The 17,458-nt window shown below is 49.1% G+C and overlaps 1 protein-coding gene across 1 annotated transcript in view; it reads left to right on the top strand.

Moving 5' to 3' along the window:
• The window catches only part of adgrl2b.1 (adhesion G protein-coupled receptor L2b, tandem duplicate 1), a 69,648-nt gene that overhangs the window by 22,179 nt on the left and 30,011 nt on the right, over positions 1-17,458 (top strand). Inside the window, exons 3-5 of the mRNA XM_079750583.1 lie at positions 4,776-4,989; positions 9,646-9,755; positions 12,488-13,288. Of these exons, the coding sequence (XP_079606709.1) occupies positions 4,776-4,989; positions 9,646-9,755; positions 12,488-13,288 (1,125 nt within the window). The remainder of the gene's footprint in view (positions 1-4,775; positions 4,990-9,645; positions 9,756-12,487; positions 13,289-17,458) is intronic.

The raw sequence follows: 17,458 nt of genomic DNA on the forward strand, positions 1-17,458 counted from the left end.
TTTTTAGCATAAGAGTGTACCAATGGAGCCGGCTGAGTTGAACTAATGTTTCAAAATAATAATGTGCTAATTGCTTTGCTCCCTTGAAGCCTTGATTAATTTTCACAATAATCCTGTGCTTTCTAAATTAGGATTTTTTTTTTTTCCTTTGGCCGGCAATCAAAAATGATTAAGAATAGGAGCCATCAAAAGGCTATGCAAGGTTTTAGCTTTGTTCCCTCTTCTAAACTATTCAAATATGCGGTGCATATAATTATTCTCCCGGTTTAATAATTCCCATCGGAAATTTTCCGTCTTCATCGTCAGGAAAAAAGAAAAAGGTTCCCCTTCGCGCTCTCCAGATACATTGGATTAAGGAGGCACCCAAGCAGGAACACTGTTGACTCGCAAGATCCGCTCTTTGGACACCAGTTATATTTAGAATAAAACAACATAAAAAGGACAAACAATCCTGAACCCCCCCCCCCCCCCCTGCTGGGCCCTCGACGGGGGCCACTCTTATTTAACTAAAGGCTACAACCTCCTTTATGCCCCCGAGAAAGCGTCCCTGTCAAACTTGAGGCCGGAACAATGGGGGCCCGGCCGGGGGAACAGAGCCATTTGCATGCAGCTGTTTGCCGTTTCCAGGACCACAAAGGCCAATCAAAGGGTCCCTAATGAAGGATGACAAGCGTCCACCCAACGCCTTCGCTCTTGTCTGTGCCAGACCCCGGCCTCTCTGTCTGCCCTTCCCCACACTGGCCTCCTTTTCGCGGCATAATCAAGCATAGCGTTTGTTTTCTCTCCGGCTGAAGTCCTTATGGAGGGGTGAGTCTGTAATGTTAAAGGTTAGTCAGGACGGGTCCCGCGCAAACAAAAAGGCATCTCTGGGAAAATGAGAGCCGCGGTGACCCTGAGCGAGACGCGCTCTGAGGCTTTCCATTCCTAAATGTGCATAGCTTTATACGCACAACGTTTGTATGGCTTTTATGTTATCTTCTTTCTCCTTTTTTGAGCGCAGAAAAAAAGAGTCTAAAAGCCTTGGGCAGTTAGTCGTTCCATACCCCCTTTTCAACCATTGTGGCACTTTAGCGCTCCACGGATGTTGACAGAAAACTAAATATTTATTATGAAGGGCAGATCGTTGCGGAGGAATTGTTGGCTATGGATCGCCGGAGAAGAGAGGCTCCCAGAATGCAGCCCACTGAGAGGCGGTCCCGGTCACTGCCATGCTCTCTCCGGCTCAATAGAAGGCGTAGAAGGCAGGGTAGGGTCAGGGGGGGGGGGGGGTTCTGGAAAGCTACTTTGCCCACAGTCCTCTCACTGACCAGAATGCCTGATAAGGCTCGGTGTCAACAAAACCAGGAGCGGGGATCAAAGCAGGGGTCACAATTATGGCGCTGTCAGAGTGGTCACCATGGTGATTCAATAGAGCATTCCATTTTATATTTTATTACGAGGCTGGGATGCGGTGTGATTTAATGCTTGGCCGAGACTCGGATAAAGAGAGAACAATTTCTCTTATCGCACGCACGCACGGAGGCACACGCACACGCAAACAGACACACACACACACACACACACACACACACATACACAGCGATCAGGGCTATGGATTTTTCCTGCAAGTCTTCCTCACACCGCTGTCTCTCTCTCTCTCTCTCCCTGCCCTTCTGACGCAGTCTTCCACTGCCACGAAGTTGAGCAGTTGAACAAAGTACAACACTCAAGATCAAAGGTTTCGCGTGGTTCCTGAAGACTGACGTTTTTTCGCAGACACAAAGAAAGAAAGCTCTCCTCTCTCAAGTTTGGTTAAACCAGTATCTCAACAGAATAAAAAAAGATTAGTTTGTTTCTAGATTATACTTAATCTTTAAATCAGAACAAATCAGCGGCGTTGTAAACACACTGCTTTTGATTTCAACCCCACCTCCAAGTGGTAACGAAAATCCCACACATTTAGATCCAACATTTAAACTGTTGGGTCAGATGTGTCATTACCTGGCCGATTACAAGTCGGCATAGGGTCGTTAACGAGACCAAGGGTAATGCCTTGTATTAGAGACTATTACCAGCCCTCTTTTGGTCTATCCTTCCCTCAGTTTGGTTACTCCGCCTTAATTGACGTAAGGCTGGTCTACGACCAGAGATCCATGCAGGAGGAGGAAGACTCTGGAAAAGCAACTTGTCTAATCAATTCCCTGGCCTCCGATGACAGCAGAATGCAATCAGGACCTAGCCATCTGATGGATGGCTAGGTTTGCCGCTAAACACCGAAGGGAAAGAGCGCTATGTGTGTGTGTGTGTGTGCGTGCGTGCGTGGGGGCAGGCAGAATGGATTGGCTCGCTCCCATATTCCAAATGATATAGTCCCATGAACTGCGTTTGCTGCTGCCAGCTTTCTGTAAGCTAGCGTGATAAACCAGTTGACTCCTTTCCATGAGGGATGGCAGACAAGAACATCGTTAGTCTTTGCTAGTGAAGCCACAGACTCCCTATTGTCTTTTATCATCAACTATGGTGTAGAGATGTTGTGTATTTTTTATGGGGGATGGGGGGGGGGGGGGTTCTGACAATTTAAGTGCATATCTTGTTGGAGCTGATGGACTGACCCTGCAGTCCTCCGTGTCGGGTTATGTCGAGCTGACACCTCGTAATGACGTGATAAACATTCGAGCTAAGCAGAATCTGCCGGCCATTAGATCCTAGCTCCACGCGCTAGTAAAATGGCTAGCCAATCTCGCGGCAGGCAAAACTATGGCCTATATCATTACCAGTACAACTACCACCACCACCACCACTGTGCACAGAATGACAGGGGTAATGTCAAAAGCAAACTGTGCTGAACTGTATCGCTATAATGAAGTGACAAGCCTCACAGAAAAGAAAGACATTTCTCTTTTCTATCTGAGGCGTCGGGCGTGTGGACCGACACATAATACCGGCGTAATTGAACGAGGCACAGCGGGCTAACGTGTCTCGATGCGAGGTGGGGCCGGTGGTTCGGCTGGGGTGTCCATTTTCTTTATCGTGGTGAGCGGGAATCCCTTTAACTTTGTACCGCTCGAATAACGCTAATTGCGTCAGGTTACGACCGTCAAAAAGTGTGAAGACAATTAGCGGAAGGGCACAGAGTGAACTGGGCGCTGGGTAGTCGTGGTGCGTGTCACCCAGCGGTCGGGAGCCAATGGGATTATGGGGAAGGTAACGGTCTGAAAGAAGTGCTAATTAGGGGAAGAAGAAAAGACAAACGCTGTCTGAGTCCCGAGGGACCCGCCAGGCCGGCAAACAAACCGTGGTTATTGACAGGAGAGGGAAGCATCTGCCTCATTCTGTCTTTAAACCGACATGGGCTAGTTAGCAGCTAGCTCATTATTTAGTATTTACATTGATCCATTTCTGTTCTTCAATGATCACTGGGACATTTGTTACAAAGTCCCCTTCTTAATTCTCTCCTCAGCTGGTCATCTCATTTATTAGTATTTACATTGATCCATTTCTGTTCATCAATAATCACTTGGACATTTGGACACATGTCCCCTTCTTAATTCTGTCCTCAGCTGGTCAGCTCATTATTTACGATTTACATTGATCCATTTTTGTCAATGATCATTTGGACATTTGCACACACGTCCCCTTCTTGAGTCTCCCTCCTCATCTGGTCAGCTCATCTCTCTAATGGCGACTCATTTGTGACTTGACATTTCATTTCTTCTGAGAAGAATAAAAATAATAATTCAAAAACAGAAGGGGATAACCTTTACCGCCGTCGTGTGCGGACGGGAGGCAGCGGCGCGGACTGAGTGAAATGGTTAATCTTCCCCTTAAGCCCGGCCGTTTGGCCGTGTGCCACCTATAGATTTTTCCTCATCCTGTGCGGACTCCAGACAGTCCCCCCCCCCCCCGTTCGATTGCCAGCGACGTAAAAATGGATTAAATTACACTTCATTTTGCCTGAATCCTACTTCTCCAGCCCCCCCAACTCCACCCACCCCCAGCCCCACCTCCACCTCTATCTACAGTAGCCTGATGGAGCAAACCAAACAGAACCGACAATGGGATTTGGTGCAATTTATTAAATGAACCGTTCCACGAGTTCCACCTATGAGGTTCACCTCCTGTGCCCATGTACCGGTCTGGGGGGGGGGGAACGGGCTCTGGGTTTAACTGTAGCCCTGTGTATTTACCCAAGGTTTTTTGAGAGGTTACCACTGGTCCCTGGTGACACAGATTTTTATGTATTAGCCAACACCCCGAGACCGCAGAGAAATTAAGAGGTCGAATTGTTTTGTCTTTTTTCTTCTCCAGGGCGAGTCTTGTGTTTTTAAAACGGCGGTTGAAACTAACAGACCGTCGCTGCTTATTTATTCAGCCCAATGCTAAAATTCTTGTTCTGCATGTATTTTATCTGGTCTCTCCACAATGCCAGTGATTACTTTTCAGTGCCTCGGTTAGGCTTTGTATAACATACGTCTCTCTCTATCTCTGTCTCTGTCTCTGTCTTTCTCGCTCTGTCTCTCTCTCTCTCTCGCTCTGTCTCTGTCTCTCTCTCTGTCTCTCTCTCTTTCTCTGTCTCTTTCTTTCTCGCTCTGTCTCTCTCTCTCTCTCTCTCTCGCTCTCTCTGTCTCTTTCTCTGTTTCTCTCTAATTCTTTCTCTGCCTCTCTCTCTCTCTCTCTCTGCCTCTCTCTCTCTCTGCCTCTCTCTCTCTGCTTCTCTCTCTCTCTCTGCCTCTCTCTCTCTCTCTGCCTCTCTCTCTGCCTCTCTGTCTCCCCCCACCTCTCCTTTGGGTTGCCAGCTTTCAGCCGTGCTGCCTTGCCCTTCGGGCTGGTCAGGCGGGAGCTCTCGTGCGAGGGCTATGCCATCGACCTGCGCTGCCCAGGCAGCGACGTCATCATGATTGAGACGTCCAACTACGGCCGCACCGACGACAAGATCTGCGATGCCGACCCCTTCCAGATGGAGAACGTCAACTGCTACCTCCCCGACGCCTACAAGATCATATCGCAGAGGTGAGGGGGAGGGAGGGGTGATCTTATTTCATCAACAGTGACAGGAGGAGGTGGAGGTGCCGTCTCAGACCCCCGGGATGAGTTCTGTTATTTTGTGGGGGGGGGGGCCTCCCCCAACACTGCTGCCGCATTCTGGCCGGAAAAACATGTTTTTTTTCCCTCTTCTTCCACTTTCACACTTCTTCCAGTACTTGTTCTTCTTAAACTTATTTTTAATACCATGAAATATAATCACCCTTCATGCTTAGCGCACCCACTCACCGGACAACGCTTCATAATCCCAGTGCCCTTTTGCACGCTTTTCCTCCCTTTTGTTTGAATTCTCTCTCCTCTCGTTGACTCAGAGTGTATGGAGGCAGCGTTTGACCAAATAGGAAGAGAGAGAGAGAGAAAGAGAGAGAGAGGGCGGCACGCTACACGCTAGCTGCCGCCACCGCCGCCGCGTCTGTGTTCTTCTTGACATTCAGAAGTTGATATTCCCTTTACAGGTTGTTAATAACGTAAAGCGGTACCTCGTAGGCACCCAAAGGTCTGCTCGCTATTAGCCATCTCCCTCTGAGAAACGTTGCGGATTACACCATCTCCAACTCCCCCTGGAGAGCTAGCCTTCCCTCCCTCGTGGCGTCGACAACACTAGCACCGCACCGCGGCCTGTGTCTGGTCCCAGTTGTTGAGAGCGTTTGACGTACGACCTTAAACAAACTAAACATTGGCTAAACTCGTTTTTGTTTCCCCTTCGGACCTCTTGCTCCTGTCAGAAGACCGCTAAGCATCCGTGCCGCGGAGCCCCAAGAGGTGACGGTGCTTATTTCTATCAAACGGCTAACCGGATTAACCTTTCATCAGTCGCGTCACACCGGCCCGAGCTCCACTGCTAACATAGCTCTGTGCTACATTAGCGTTCCCCACCCCTGGGCGCGGTGCTGCCGTACATCATCCCCGGCCTCCCCCCCCTGGAATTACTCTTTACATTATGTTCCACGTCCCCCTATTCTCTCCTCGTCCCGTTTTAATCTACTTCTCCTTATTTGCTCCCATGAGACATGACACGGTAGCATCGCTAACAGGGTCTGCCCGCTGCGCTACACATGCTCCGTGGAGCGGCGTTTAAAAGCACCACGATTACTGGTGATGGGGAGGTACGGGCCCACGTGGCAGCACTCAGTGCAGACCCCAGTGAAGACCTCGGCGGTCTGCAGCACAGATGTGTTGACGAGACATGGTTGGGGTAGCTCGATTGAAACGTTTAAAGTAATCCCTCCCGCCAATCAAGAGCGTCCTCCTAGATACTAGGTGTGTGTGTCTGTCTGTCTGTCGTCTGTGTGTTTTTTTGTGTGTGTCTGTCTGTGTGAGTGAGATGCTTCGCAGAGGTGAGGCATTGCATTTTGACGCATGCATGCACTCACACACGCGCAAGTTCAACACAGGCCACATCCATAGCCAAATTTATTCTAATGATTCTGATCAAAAGAGAAGCTGGATCTAGAGTGTAATTAGTGCTGATGTGATAGCTGGGAATATTTTTAGGATCCAGCAGTCGGCGGGCCCATTAGTGACCCGTTCTGCCGGCTCTGAGCAGTGTGTTTTGATGTGCAGCGAGGAGGCGGCCATATTGTTAATTTAGTTTCCATAGGCAGTGTTTGCAGTTATGCGGTCTGTGTTTATATTGTCGCCTTTCTTTTACTTTTCCCTTTACCATTAACAGCTGCAAGATCAGAATCGGATGTGTTTCAGCAAGTAGGCTAGACTAAACATTTTTGTTGTACAAAAAACATGTTTGTGAAATATTTATGACACAAAAGGACCTGGACTGGTAATAAAATATTAAGGCACTTGGGGGTTTTCGCCGAAAGCTAGATTTAAGAGGAAAGCATTCTGGAACCATCTTTCTTCTTAACAGGTTCATAATGTACGGACCAAAATAGAAGAACTGTACAGTGCTGACAATTTAGGACATTGCTCGGTTAATTTCTTATTTAGTGAGCATGGAGAATTACAAGCGTGTGAGACGTGTACAATGCAAGAGAGTTATTTTGTGGTATTATATATATTATATATATATAAACCACATTCTGCTAGTTAGTGCCATTCAAAACAGCTTGAATAAGCCACAGTTTTCAAGTGTTTCACACTTGTATTTTATTTAGAGAGAGAGAGAGAGAGAAAAAAGTAATTTATACTTTTTATTATATATATTATCAAAATATAAATTGGCCGTTATTTATGTATATATAATCAAAAGTATAAATTAGCCATTAAAAAGTTATGTCCATCCCGAGGTTAATGAAAACCGCACGCATTTTACCGCAAGGTCTAAAGGTGGCATGGTTTCAGAGAGCCACAAAGATGGACACTCTATGAGGTGACAACGTCTGTGGTGACGTGACTAGTTGACACCAGGTTAATGCAAAAGCGTCGTAATATCTGAAGTAATTAATTCCGTAGACGTCTGCTGCGTTTTGATATCATTGAGGTGTGGAAACACAAGTGTCTAGCGAAAACATTGCAGATTTAGCCGGAATGTTCCAAGGTCTTTACTGCGGCGTTCCTGGCACTATCTGTTATTTCAGATTACAGCATTGGAGGAAAGGCAAGATGGCCCCCGGCTAGGGATAATGACATTTTTTTCTGTTAATATTATCTCACCGAGGGGAACCGCGGAGAGCAGCTCAGGGGGACGGACCTTAACGCGACCCACATGAGGCGTCTCGTTCGGGGGGACGAGGGAGGGGAGCTTGGTTTAGCGTGGTTGATAAGGGCCAAAGCTCTTCATTAAAAAATAATTTGAGCCGATCGCAATCACCACAATATGTATTTTGATTTAGACTACGCCAGGATCTGACCAGAAGAGAATTTTGGCGGGGGTTGGTTTGAGTGACCGGCGCCAGAAGAATCTTAGGATCTGTGATTAACTTTGATCTCTCAATTTGCGACAGAGTGTTTTTTTTTTCGGCTGCCACCACCACCTTTTCTCTGAGGTGGGTGGTAGCCAGTCTACTACTAGTCTGGGCTGATGCTTTTCTCCCCCCATCGAGTGCTTGTTGCGGTAAAACGCGAGCGGAGAATTACCCACGTGCCCACGCGGCTGGCATCTCGCCGCCTTTCGCCCAGAGCCCCGGCTACCCGCCTTCCTAATGGATGTCTGCCCTTTTTGGCGGTTTAAAAAACAACCACCCTGCTTTGCAATGCATTAACATCACAGGTGAAGGGAGTTAATTCATTCCCTTTTATTCCTCTCCTTCTTGTGAAAAAGAAAAAAAAGATGTTAAAATGTGCCCGTCCATCATGGGTAGAGAACAATAACCGTTTTTTTTTTCTCTCCCTCATGAACAGAAAAACACAGAGGACTCCTCTGGAAACACTGTGTCTTTGTGTGATTGTTTAACGGCCATTTTCTTTTTGGAGGCTCACGTCTGCACTGTGAACCTCTGGGTTCTGCTCCGCAGCGGGGGGAGCAGTCTGGCCCCGCTGATCAGTGGTGCTCAGTGCCTCGGTGACCCTCTTCCTCAAAGAGATGCTTATCCCCAGTGTCTCAAATGTGTCTGCTATCCCTTCTCCCCCTTCCCCTTCTTTTCAGATATTGGTTTGCATCGGTTTCCCCCGACGGCCCCCCCGGTCTCTCAGCCACAAGAGAGCCTGATTGAAGTGGAGCCACTTTTTCCTCCTGTATTTACACCAAATCAGTGCTTTGCTGTCCTTTTCATACGTATATATATATATATATATATGTTTTATTTTCCTTCTTGCTTCGCTGCTATTTGAACCCTCTAACAGCGTGGTGACATGTTAGTAAACAAGCAAGCGTACATACACACACATGTGCGCACACACACGCACACACACCCACACACACACACACACAGACACAGACACACACACACACACACAGACACACACACACACACACACAGACACACACACACAGAGAGACACCCACACACACACAAACACACACCCCCCCCCACACACACACACACACACACACACACATACACAGAGACACCCACAGACACACATGTGTACACAGATTAGCAACGGGGCATTCCCATTCAAGAGGAACAGACACACTATTCAACCTAGGGGCTGTTTTTTTAAATATCGAAATAAAATGGCAGCTCCTCCACGGCGGAGCCGCGCTGCGCTGGCAGAGGACCTCTTTGTTTACTACAGAAAAGCCATTCCGGTCGATTGCATGTCTCAACCACCTGCTGTTTCAAATCTTAACGATTGTCTTTGGTTTCAGCGGTGGCTCGGAGATGCTGTTTAAGAGCTATAAACCCTGTTTGACTGGAGGAGCCCAGCCTGCCAACACAAACTCCTAACTTTGCCATGAGCTGTTCTTGCACATTGTGTATGCCTCCCCAAGCCCCCGGCCCCCCCTGCCTTCACGTTGACTTACCGCTTTTCCACTTTCTTCTTAACACACTGCGCATTGACTTTATTCATGTGTTTCCGCTTTCTGTCGCCGTGGCAAATATGTAAAATGAGCCGTCGGATTGGAACTTCAACCCGCGTGCGCTCAGCGCTCGCCATACCTGTACGTGTCCTCTCTTCTCCTCTCCGTCTGTTTTTCTGAACCCTGGTTTCTCTTGTGTTGTTGTCGTCCGTTGTGCGCTCTGAGTCATGCTGAACCCTGTGGTCAATCTTGTGTTCTAGGTGCAACAACCGTACCCAGTGTGTGGTTATCACGGGCTCCGATGTGTTTCCGGACCCATGCCCCGGCACCTACAAGTACTTAGAGGTCCAGTATGAGTGTGTTCCTTATAGTAAGTATTCCCAGTCTGACTCCCACCATACCAAACCTATTCTATCTGTTACAACATGATGATGTTTAAGACCTGTGTGCCCACTGCAACAACAAGGACTCAATACACTTGTAAATATGTATATATATATATGTGTCTATATATGTGTGCATATATATGCATATATATATGTACAGTATGTGTATATATATGTGTATGTGTATTTATATATATATATAAATATATCTGTATGTATATATATTTACATATATGTGTGTGTATATACACACATATCTATAAAGATATAAAGATGTATATATAGATCTAGATCTATATATAGATAGATAGATCTAGATCTATAGATCAATATCTATGTATCTATATGGATGTATCTTTCTTACTTGTCTTAGATGAATAAGGTTCTGTAAACACAGTAAAGCAAATATAAACCCCAGATTGAATGTTGACATATGAATGCAATTCAACGTTGATAGAGTTGATAATGCATGTGGTTTTATTTGTACTAAGTCTGCTAATCATAGAGCAAAATAAGACAAAGTATCCAACATCTGCTTTGAATTATATCTCCAGAAGCCTCACCGGGTCTAATCCCTGCCAATAAAATCAGAACGCAGCTAGGCGATTTTAACAAGAACATTTCCTGAAACGTTAACCCGCGTTTGTTCCTCAAAGCCGACCTCACTCGTTCCGGCCACCTTTTCCTCCCTTCCGACTAACAACTATTCTTCTTCTCTTCTCTTTCCAACCTCCAGTGTGTGTGGTGTGTTGCTAACCTCTTTTTATACAGCTTTCCTATCCCGCCGATGGATTTATAATTCAACATGTTATTCGCCATCAAGGTTTTTGGATTCAAAAGATAGATTATTACCTTTTGTAAGAATTGGTACTGCACTGTGTTCTGACCTAGGTTATATTGTCTGGTGAGATCCGTTTAACCTTGCAATCTGAATTTAATTACCGTCTGGTTAAGCAGACGAAAAAGAAAAGCGAACTGGTCGCCGGTCGATTCAGGCCACCTGCAAACACCCTCTCACCCGACAAGTTCTTTGTGCTTGGCGAGCGCATAGAGCATTGTGGACGAGGACAACAGGAGTCAGACCTTCTCTCACCAGCTCGTCGATCTGCGATGGTTCTGTGTTTGATCGTTTCTTTCTTAAACCTTAGGGTAAACGGACTGGCTAACGAATTTTGAATTCCTTCTCTAAAGTTCTCATTCCAAAAGAAATACGCAGCAGTCGCAGTTAAACCTTTTCTGTCCTAACCTCTTCAATTTTTCTCTTTCCCCGGTCGTTGACTCTTGATAACCTCTCTCTCTCCCCTTTTGCACCTTTCCTTTTTTGTTCTATCGCTTTCTTTTTCCACCGCCTAAAATAGAAGTGGAGCAAAAAGGTAAATGAGTGGTCCGGCCCCCCCCTTCCTCCTCCTCCCCTCCTGGCTCCTTGTCCTGTGGTATTGAGTCCCCTCTCCCCCCCCCACCTTCTCCCCCTTCTCCCTCACCCCTTTTCCCTGCACACTGACCCCCCCCCCCCCCCCCCCCCAACACACACACACCTCCTTCACCCCACCCCCCCTTCTGTTCCCAAATGTCTCTTCCCTTTTATTTTGCCTTTCTTCTGTCAGAAACTAAACCTGGAAGGGAATTGTGTTGTGCTGTGCAACCCTGGAGTCCACACGTTCCACAGAAATAATAGAATAAAGTCCCCCCCAAAAAAAGAAATATCTTTTTTTTTTCCAAATCCAACAATACACTTCAAAACAAATGGTCACCCACGGTGCCTGGGTTGATTACCTCAGGGACTTGTTGACAGGCACTGTCTGGGAGGATAATGTGTATATGGTTTTGCCTTGCTTGCTCCTGCTGCATCCAGAGCACGCGATGTGAGCGAGCAGTGATGGCTGACTGAGACGGGCAATGAGGCAAAACAGAAAACACCCAAAATCGAACCGTTAACCGTTCTGTCCTTTTCATCGGCGATTAACTTGGAACGGACTTTACGGTGGCGACCTTGCCATGACCTCTCTCATCCATCATTGGTTCCTCTTGTATTTTGGCCACAGAATAAGTAGTCACGGTCCTCCACCGTTTGTGGTTTGGTCGTTTGATCCACTTTAGTTTTTAGTTTTTGTTTCACCTCCGCTTCGCTGCCACCACGGTCGTCGACACTCTGTTGTTCACCCTCTCCCCTCCCCCCACACTCCCTCCATCTTCTTTCCTTCAAGATGTGAAATGGTTTTCTCCCCTCTCCCTTCTCATCCTGGTTTACGACCTAAGTCACGCAAGTGTGCATGTGTGCAACGTTGGCATTTTCCTCCTCCTCGGGCCGGCCGTGTGCTAGTTGACGTCAGGGACAGGCTGATGTTTCCTGTCCCCCACCTCACCCCCCACCCATCTTTCACTTGCAGGTCTCTTTTGTTGGTATTTTTTCGTTCACGTCTCCGTACGCTTTTATCCAATTTTAGGCAGACTCTTGAGATGAAGGTTCTCCTGGCCTCACATGTCCATTACTGAACCTTCTCTCCCGTACTAATTCTCCCATTCCTTATTTAGTTTTTAGTCCAAAAAAACCAACAAAAAAACCCAAAGTAGTTTTGTCCTTTTAAACCTACAGTCCCTGAATGCCACCGCTACAAGTGTTGTCTGTTCACAGTGCATCACCTGTTCTATATTTACTCAGCCTTACTCACCGCCCGCCTCGTGTCTCCTCCTCACTCTCCTCTCTCTCCCACTCTAGTCTTTATCTGCCCTGGCACGCTGAAGGCCATCGGTGCGCCCACCTTCGTCTTCGAAGCGGAGCAGCAGGCGGGTGCCTGGTGCAAGGACCCCCTGCAGGCGGCCGAGAAGGTGTTCTTCATGCCCTGGACGCCGTACCGCACGGACACGCTCATCGAGTACGCCTCGCTGGAGGACTTCAAGAGCGGCCGGCAGACTACCACCTACAAGCTGCCGCACCGCGTGGACGGCACGGGCTTCGTTGCCTACGACGGCGCCATCTTCTTCAACAAGGAGCGCACACGCAACATCGTCAAGTTCGACCTGCGCACGCGCATCAAGAGCGGCGAGGCCATCGTCAACAACGCCAACTACCACGACACCTCGCCGTACCGCTGGGGTGGCAAGACGGACATCGACCTGGCGGTGGACGAGCGGGGCCTGTGGGTGATCTACGCCACGGAGCAGAACAACGGCCGCATGGTGGTGAGCCAGCTCAACCCGTACACGCTGCGCTTCGAGGCCACCTGGGAGACGGCGTACGACAAGCGCTCGGCGTCCAACGCCTTCATGGTGTGCGGCGTGCTGCACGTGGTGCGCTCCACCTACGAGGAGAACGAGAGCGAGGCCAGCCGCAGCCACATCGACTACACCTACAACACCAACCTGAGCCTGGGCGAGTACACCGACATCGCCTTCCCCAACCAGTACCAGTACATCGCCGCCGTGGATTACAACCCGCGCGACAACCAGCTGTACGTGTGGAATAACTTCAACGTGCTCCGCTACGACCTGGAGTTCGGCCCCCCGGATCCGGCGGAAGGTAAGAAAGTCTGCGCCGGGTTTTTTCGTTTTCGCTGTACACACGCGGCCAAACACACACGCACAAACACACAGACACAAACACACGTACACACACACAGGATACGTACACGCACACAGACATGCACACACAGACACGCACACCGACGGAGAGACACGCACAGGCACACAGACACACACACACACACACACACACAAGTCCACACACACACACAAGTCCATGTGTCAGGAGAGCTGGGATTGTACACAGGTGGGGTTAATGATGTCGCAGACGGTTCCCATTTTCCTCTCAGACGCGACTGAGGCGCAATGTGGGGCTGCAGGAGGGGTTTTGTTAGTCGTTGGGAAAATACAAAGAGAGGGCCTCATTTGCAGGCTCGGAGAGGAGAAAAAAAGGAACCGAGGAAATTACAGATTCAACCCTCAGAAACAGAATGGATAGGTCCCTGTGGGACATAGCTCCCGTAAAAGGCTCCTCTCCATTACCGTGGGGCGGTGTGAGGCGACGAGAGCGGCCCTATCACGTTCTCTAATCGTAGACCTTATCCCACATCGTTGGGAGCACTGCCCTTGTGAACCCCCTTGTCGTGCCTGGAAGGGGGTCGCATAGTGTTGCAGGCGCGACTGACTGATCCATCCCACCCCTGACCTTGCCCTCGGGATTGTTTGGTGGTGCATTACCATGGTTACCTTGGTGCACCCTTATCATCAGGGTGGATTAGTGCATGACCACCATAATATTGTGGCGGATCTAATGGAAACTAATAAAATCGAAATCCCCCTTCTGGTCCGATAACAGTGGATGAAACGGTTTAGAGGAACATGTCCTAGGTATGGCTAGGCACACGCATGCGCAGACACACACACACACTCCCACGATATTATGAAGGGGGTCTTTATCGGCCGTTTCAGCGTCATTGAGAACAATTTCTTGAGTCCAGACTGTTATCACCATGAAACGTAAGGCTCGGCCCCTGTGCTTTGGGTGGGGTGGGGGGGTCCGCTTGATGATGTCAGGGGGCTCGTGTTAGCCCGACGCTGCTTCAAATTAAGTTAGGGTTTCAAAACTTCCGGATGTTCCGGGTGAGTCGGCCAGAGGCAGAGTGAGGGTGGGTGGGGAAGGGTGGGGCTAGGGGGGGATCGTATTCTTGAGCTGGGAGGTGAGGAAGCGCTGTTGATGGGGGTGGCGGCGGTGGTGATGGGGGTGGCGGCGGTGGTGATGGGGGCGGCGGCGGTGGTGATGGGGGCGGCGGCGGTGGTGATGGGGGTGGCGGCGGTGGTGATGGGGGCGGCGGCGGTGGTGATGGGGGTGGCGGCGGTGGTGATGGGGGCGGCGGCGGTGGTGATGGGGGCGGCGGCGGTGGTGATGGGGGTGGCGGCGGTGGTGATGGGGGCGGCGGCGGCGGGGTAAGTGTTGGGAAAGTAGAGGTGACGTCTCTGCGGAGGCGCTCCTGAACCCCGACCCCAGCGGGTCAACACGTCCGTTTGTTTTCATGCTATACCCTGCGACCCCTCACCCCCGGGCCCCTCCAGCGGTTGACACCCAGCCAGTCCTGCCGCTTGTGTCCGTTTCATCGGAAACAAGCGAGAGCAAGGCCCCCGATTTAAAGGGTCCGTCTCGGGTTCTGCTCCGAGGCGTTAAGAAATGAAATAGCTTCAAACTCGGATTGTTGTTCTCCGTGAGGAAAACCGCCAAGGCTGCTGGTGTGTTCCCTTTGAAATGTATGCAAATGTAATTAACAAGTAAATTATCCTAATTGCCGCTGCGCGCTTGACGAGGAACCTCAAAGAAGAGCGGTGGGGAAGTAGTGTGTTTCCAACGGCTCCGGTGGGGTCTAGTGTGCACACTCATCCCCCCGTAATGCCTCGGTAAACACCAGCGCTACCTTGCTGCGGGTGCCAGCGACAGTGTTGGTAATCAAGGGAAGCGGAGGCCCGCTGTCGTTGATTTCAGCCATTATTCAAACTGCTCCTCTCCAAAGCGGTGGCGCTAGGTGGGGGAGCCACTCTGCGACGTATGAGACGCACAAGGGTTTGCTTTTTAGACAGCGTTCTCTGCCACCAGTGGATCATTAGGGGGTGTTCCACACAAACACTCTGGAGGCGACGTTGGGAAAGGGTGTGTGTGTGTGTGTGTGCGTGTGTGTGGAGGAGGGGGGTTGGGGTTTGGGTGATAGGCCAACTGGAAGCACTTATGACAAAAGTACTCAAGGCTTTGTGGGGGAACACGCCATGACATTAGTTCCTATTTATCCAGCTTTTTTTTTCGCTTCCTCCTCCTCCTCCTCCTCCTCCTCCTCCAGGTCTACACCTTAAACATATCGGCCATGTAGCTATTAGGATTTATGGCAGCGAAACGTCTCGGGTAGAATTAAAACAGCCTCTTCTCGCAGGGCGATCTAATGGTGCTGAAATAACGTCTCTCTTACGGAAAACTGACGAGCTCTTGGGGCATGGAGGACATTAATTGCGTCCATTAAGATTCATGAAGCACACTGTTGAAGTTCCCACTGAACACTGAATCTGCTCGTGTGTGTCTGTTTGCCTGTGTGTGTGTGTGTGTGTGTGTGTGTGTCTGGGGGGGGGGGGGATGCGGGGGGGGTGCGTGTGCGTGTGTATGCGTGTGCGTCTTTGCCCCGTCGCCAAAAGTCTACAGCAAAACGAAGACGAGTGTCCTTCTCCGTCAAAAGCTGACGACCTTGGCTCCGATGTTCTTTCTCGCTGGAGGAGTGTGTCATGAGGATTACGGCTAGCTCTCTATTTATATTTTTAGAAAAGTGATCAAAGTGGAAAGTAATTGACCTTGGACAAATTGGCTGTTTAGATTTTAGTGGAAAGCGCTCTGAAAGCGCCGTGTATAAGGTCTCCCTCGTCGCGGCGGGGGCCCCAGAGTGTGATATACTTCTTAACCTTATTGATGAATCTCTTTATTGTCTCACCCAATTTGCACACCGTTTGGGGGCGGCGTTCGTGATATGCCGATGCTGCCGTCAGCGCAAAGCACAACAATCGATATTTCGTCAGTGCGATTTATTTATTTTCCCCCGAGAATCATTCCCTTGCCAATAACAGCGAAACTGTAGCGCTCATCACAAACCAAAAACGTTTAGAGACATAAATTAAGCATTTATCGTGGAGGATGTTTACCTTTTTTTTTTCCGGACCAGTGAATGAGAAGGGAGGATAAAAAATAAGAAAAAGAAAGCTGTAAATCATTTTGCCCTCAATGTACCATTTCCCAAGGCCCGAAGTGGGAGGGCGAAAATTAATTGCTTTGTCCACCAGCATGATCAGCGCTGCTATCGCCTTATCTATTGAGAATATTCCACTAATGTTAAATAAGAACATGCCCCGGGTATCGTTTACTGAGCCTCCCTCGCCAGCGACACTCCAGTAATCCAGAAATCAAAAAAGACGCTATGTTTACGCGAGGCTACCTGCTAGCCTAAACATCGGATCGCATTCCTACGCCCGATATGAAGAGCCCTCCTGGGGAAACGCCATCAGACTCCAGGCTACTGTTATAAACCTATCACAAATTAATCCATGTTCCCGTTCAAAAAACAAAAGGAAACAACCATAGGCCAAAAATCAGCAGGGGGATTTAAGGGAAAAAAACGCGCCGTGAAGCTATGAATGCTAAAGAACAGCTTCACGTCCTGGCTCCTAAACGCGCCCGCGGTGTGGAGCGAATACAGGGCTTATTTCAGGCCTGTTTCTCCGCCCCCAGTTCAGATCTGTATGTAAGGAAGCAGATGTATCTGGGAGAGGATCCCTGCGCTGCTCGTACACAGTGTGCTAGCCTTTCCCCCCCTGATCGCCCCCATGCTGGGCTCCTGGCTCGGGCTCCCAGGCTCGGGATCCCTTTGCTGCCGCTGTCGCCGTCCGAACGTTTTCGGTTTCAGCCAGTGCTCGTAAATTACCGGGCATGGATATAGAACAGGTCCGGCAGGGGGGCTATTTTCTGTCTACTGGTTGTCTTTTCTTTTTTCTTTTTAGCGACACGTGTCAAAATATTCCCCCCCGCGCGCGCGCACACACACACACACACACACACACACACACACACACACAACGATAACAGACGTTTTTTTGAGTTCGCTTAATGGCCAATAAGGCTTCATCGGATTCCAGGGCTCTGAGTAAATTAGAGCGCGTTCAAAGGTGTTCT

Source organism: Pollachius pollachius (genome assembly GCF_949987615.1).
Source record: "Pollachius pollachius genome assembly, chromosome: 14".
In the NCBI taxonomy this organism is placed as follows: Eukaryota; Metazoa; Chordata; class Actinopteri; order Gadiformes; family Gadidae; genus Pollachius; species Pollachius pollachius.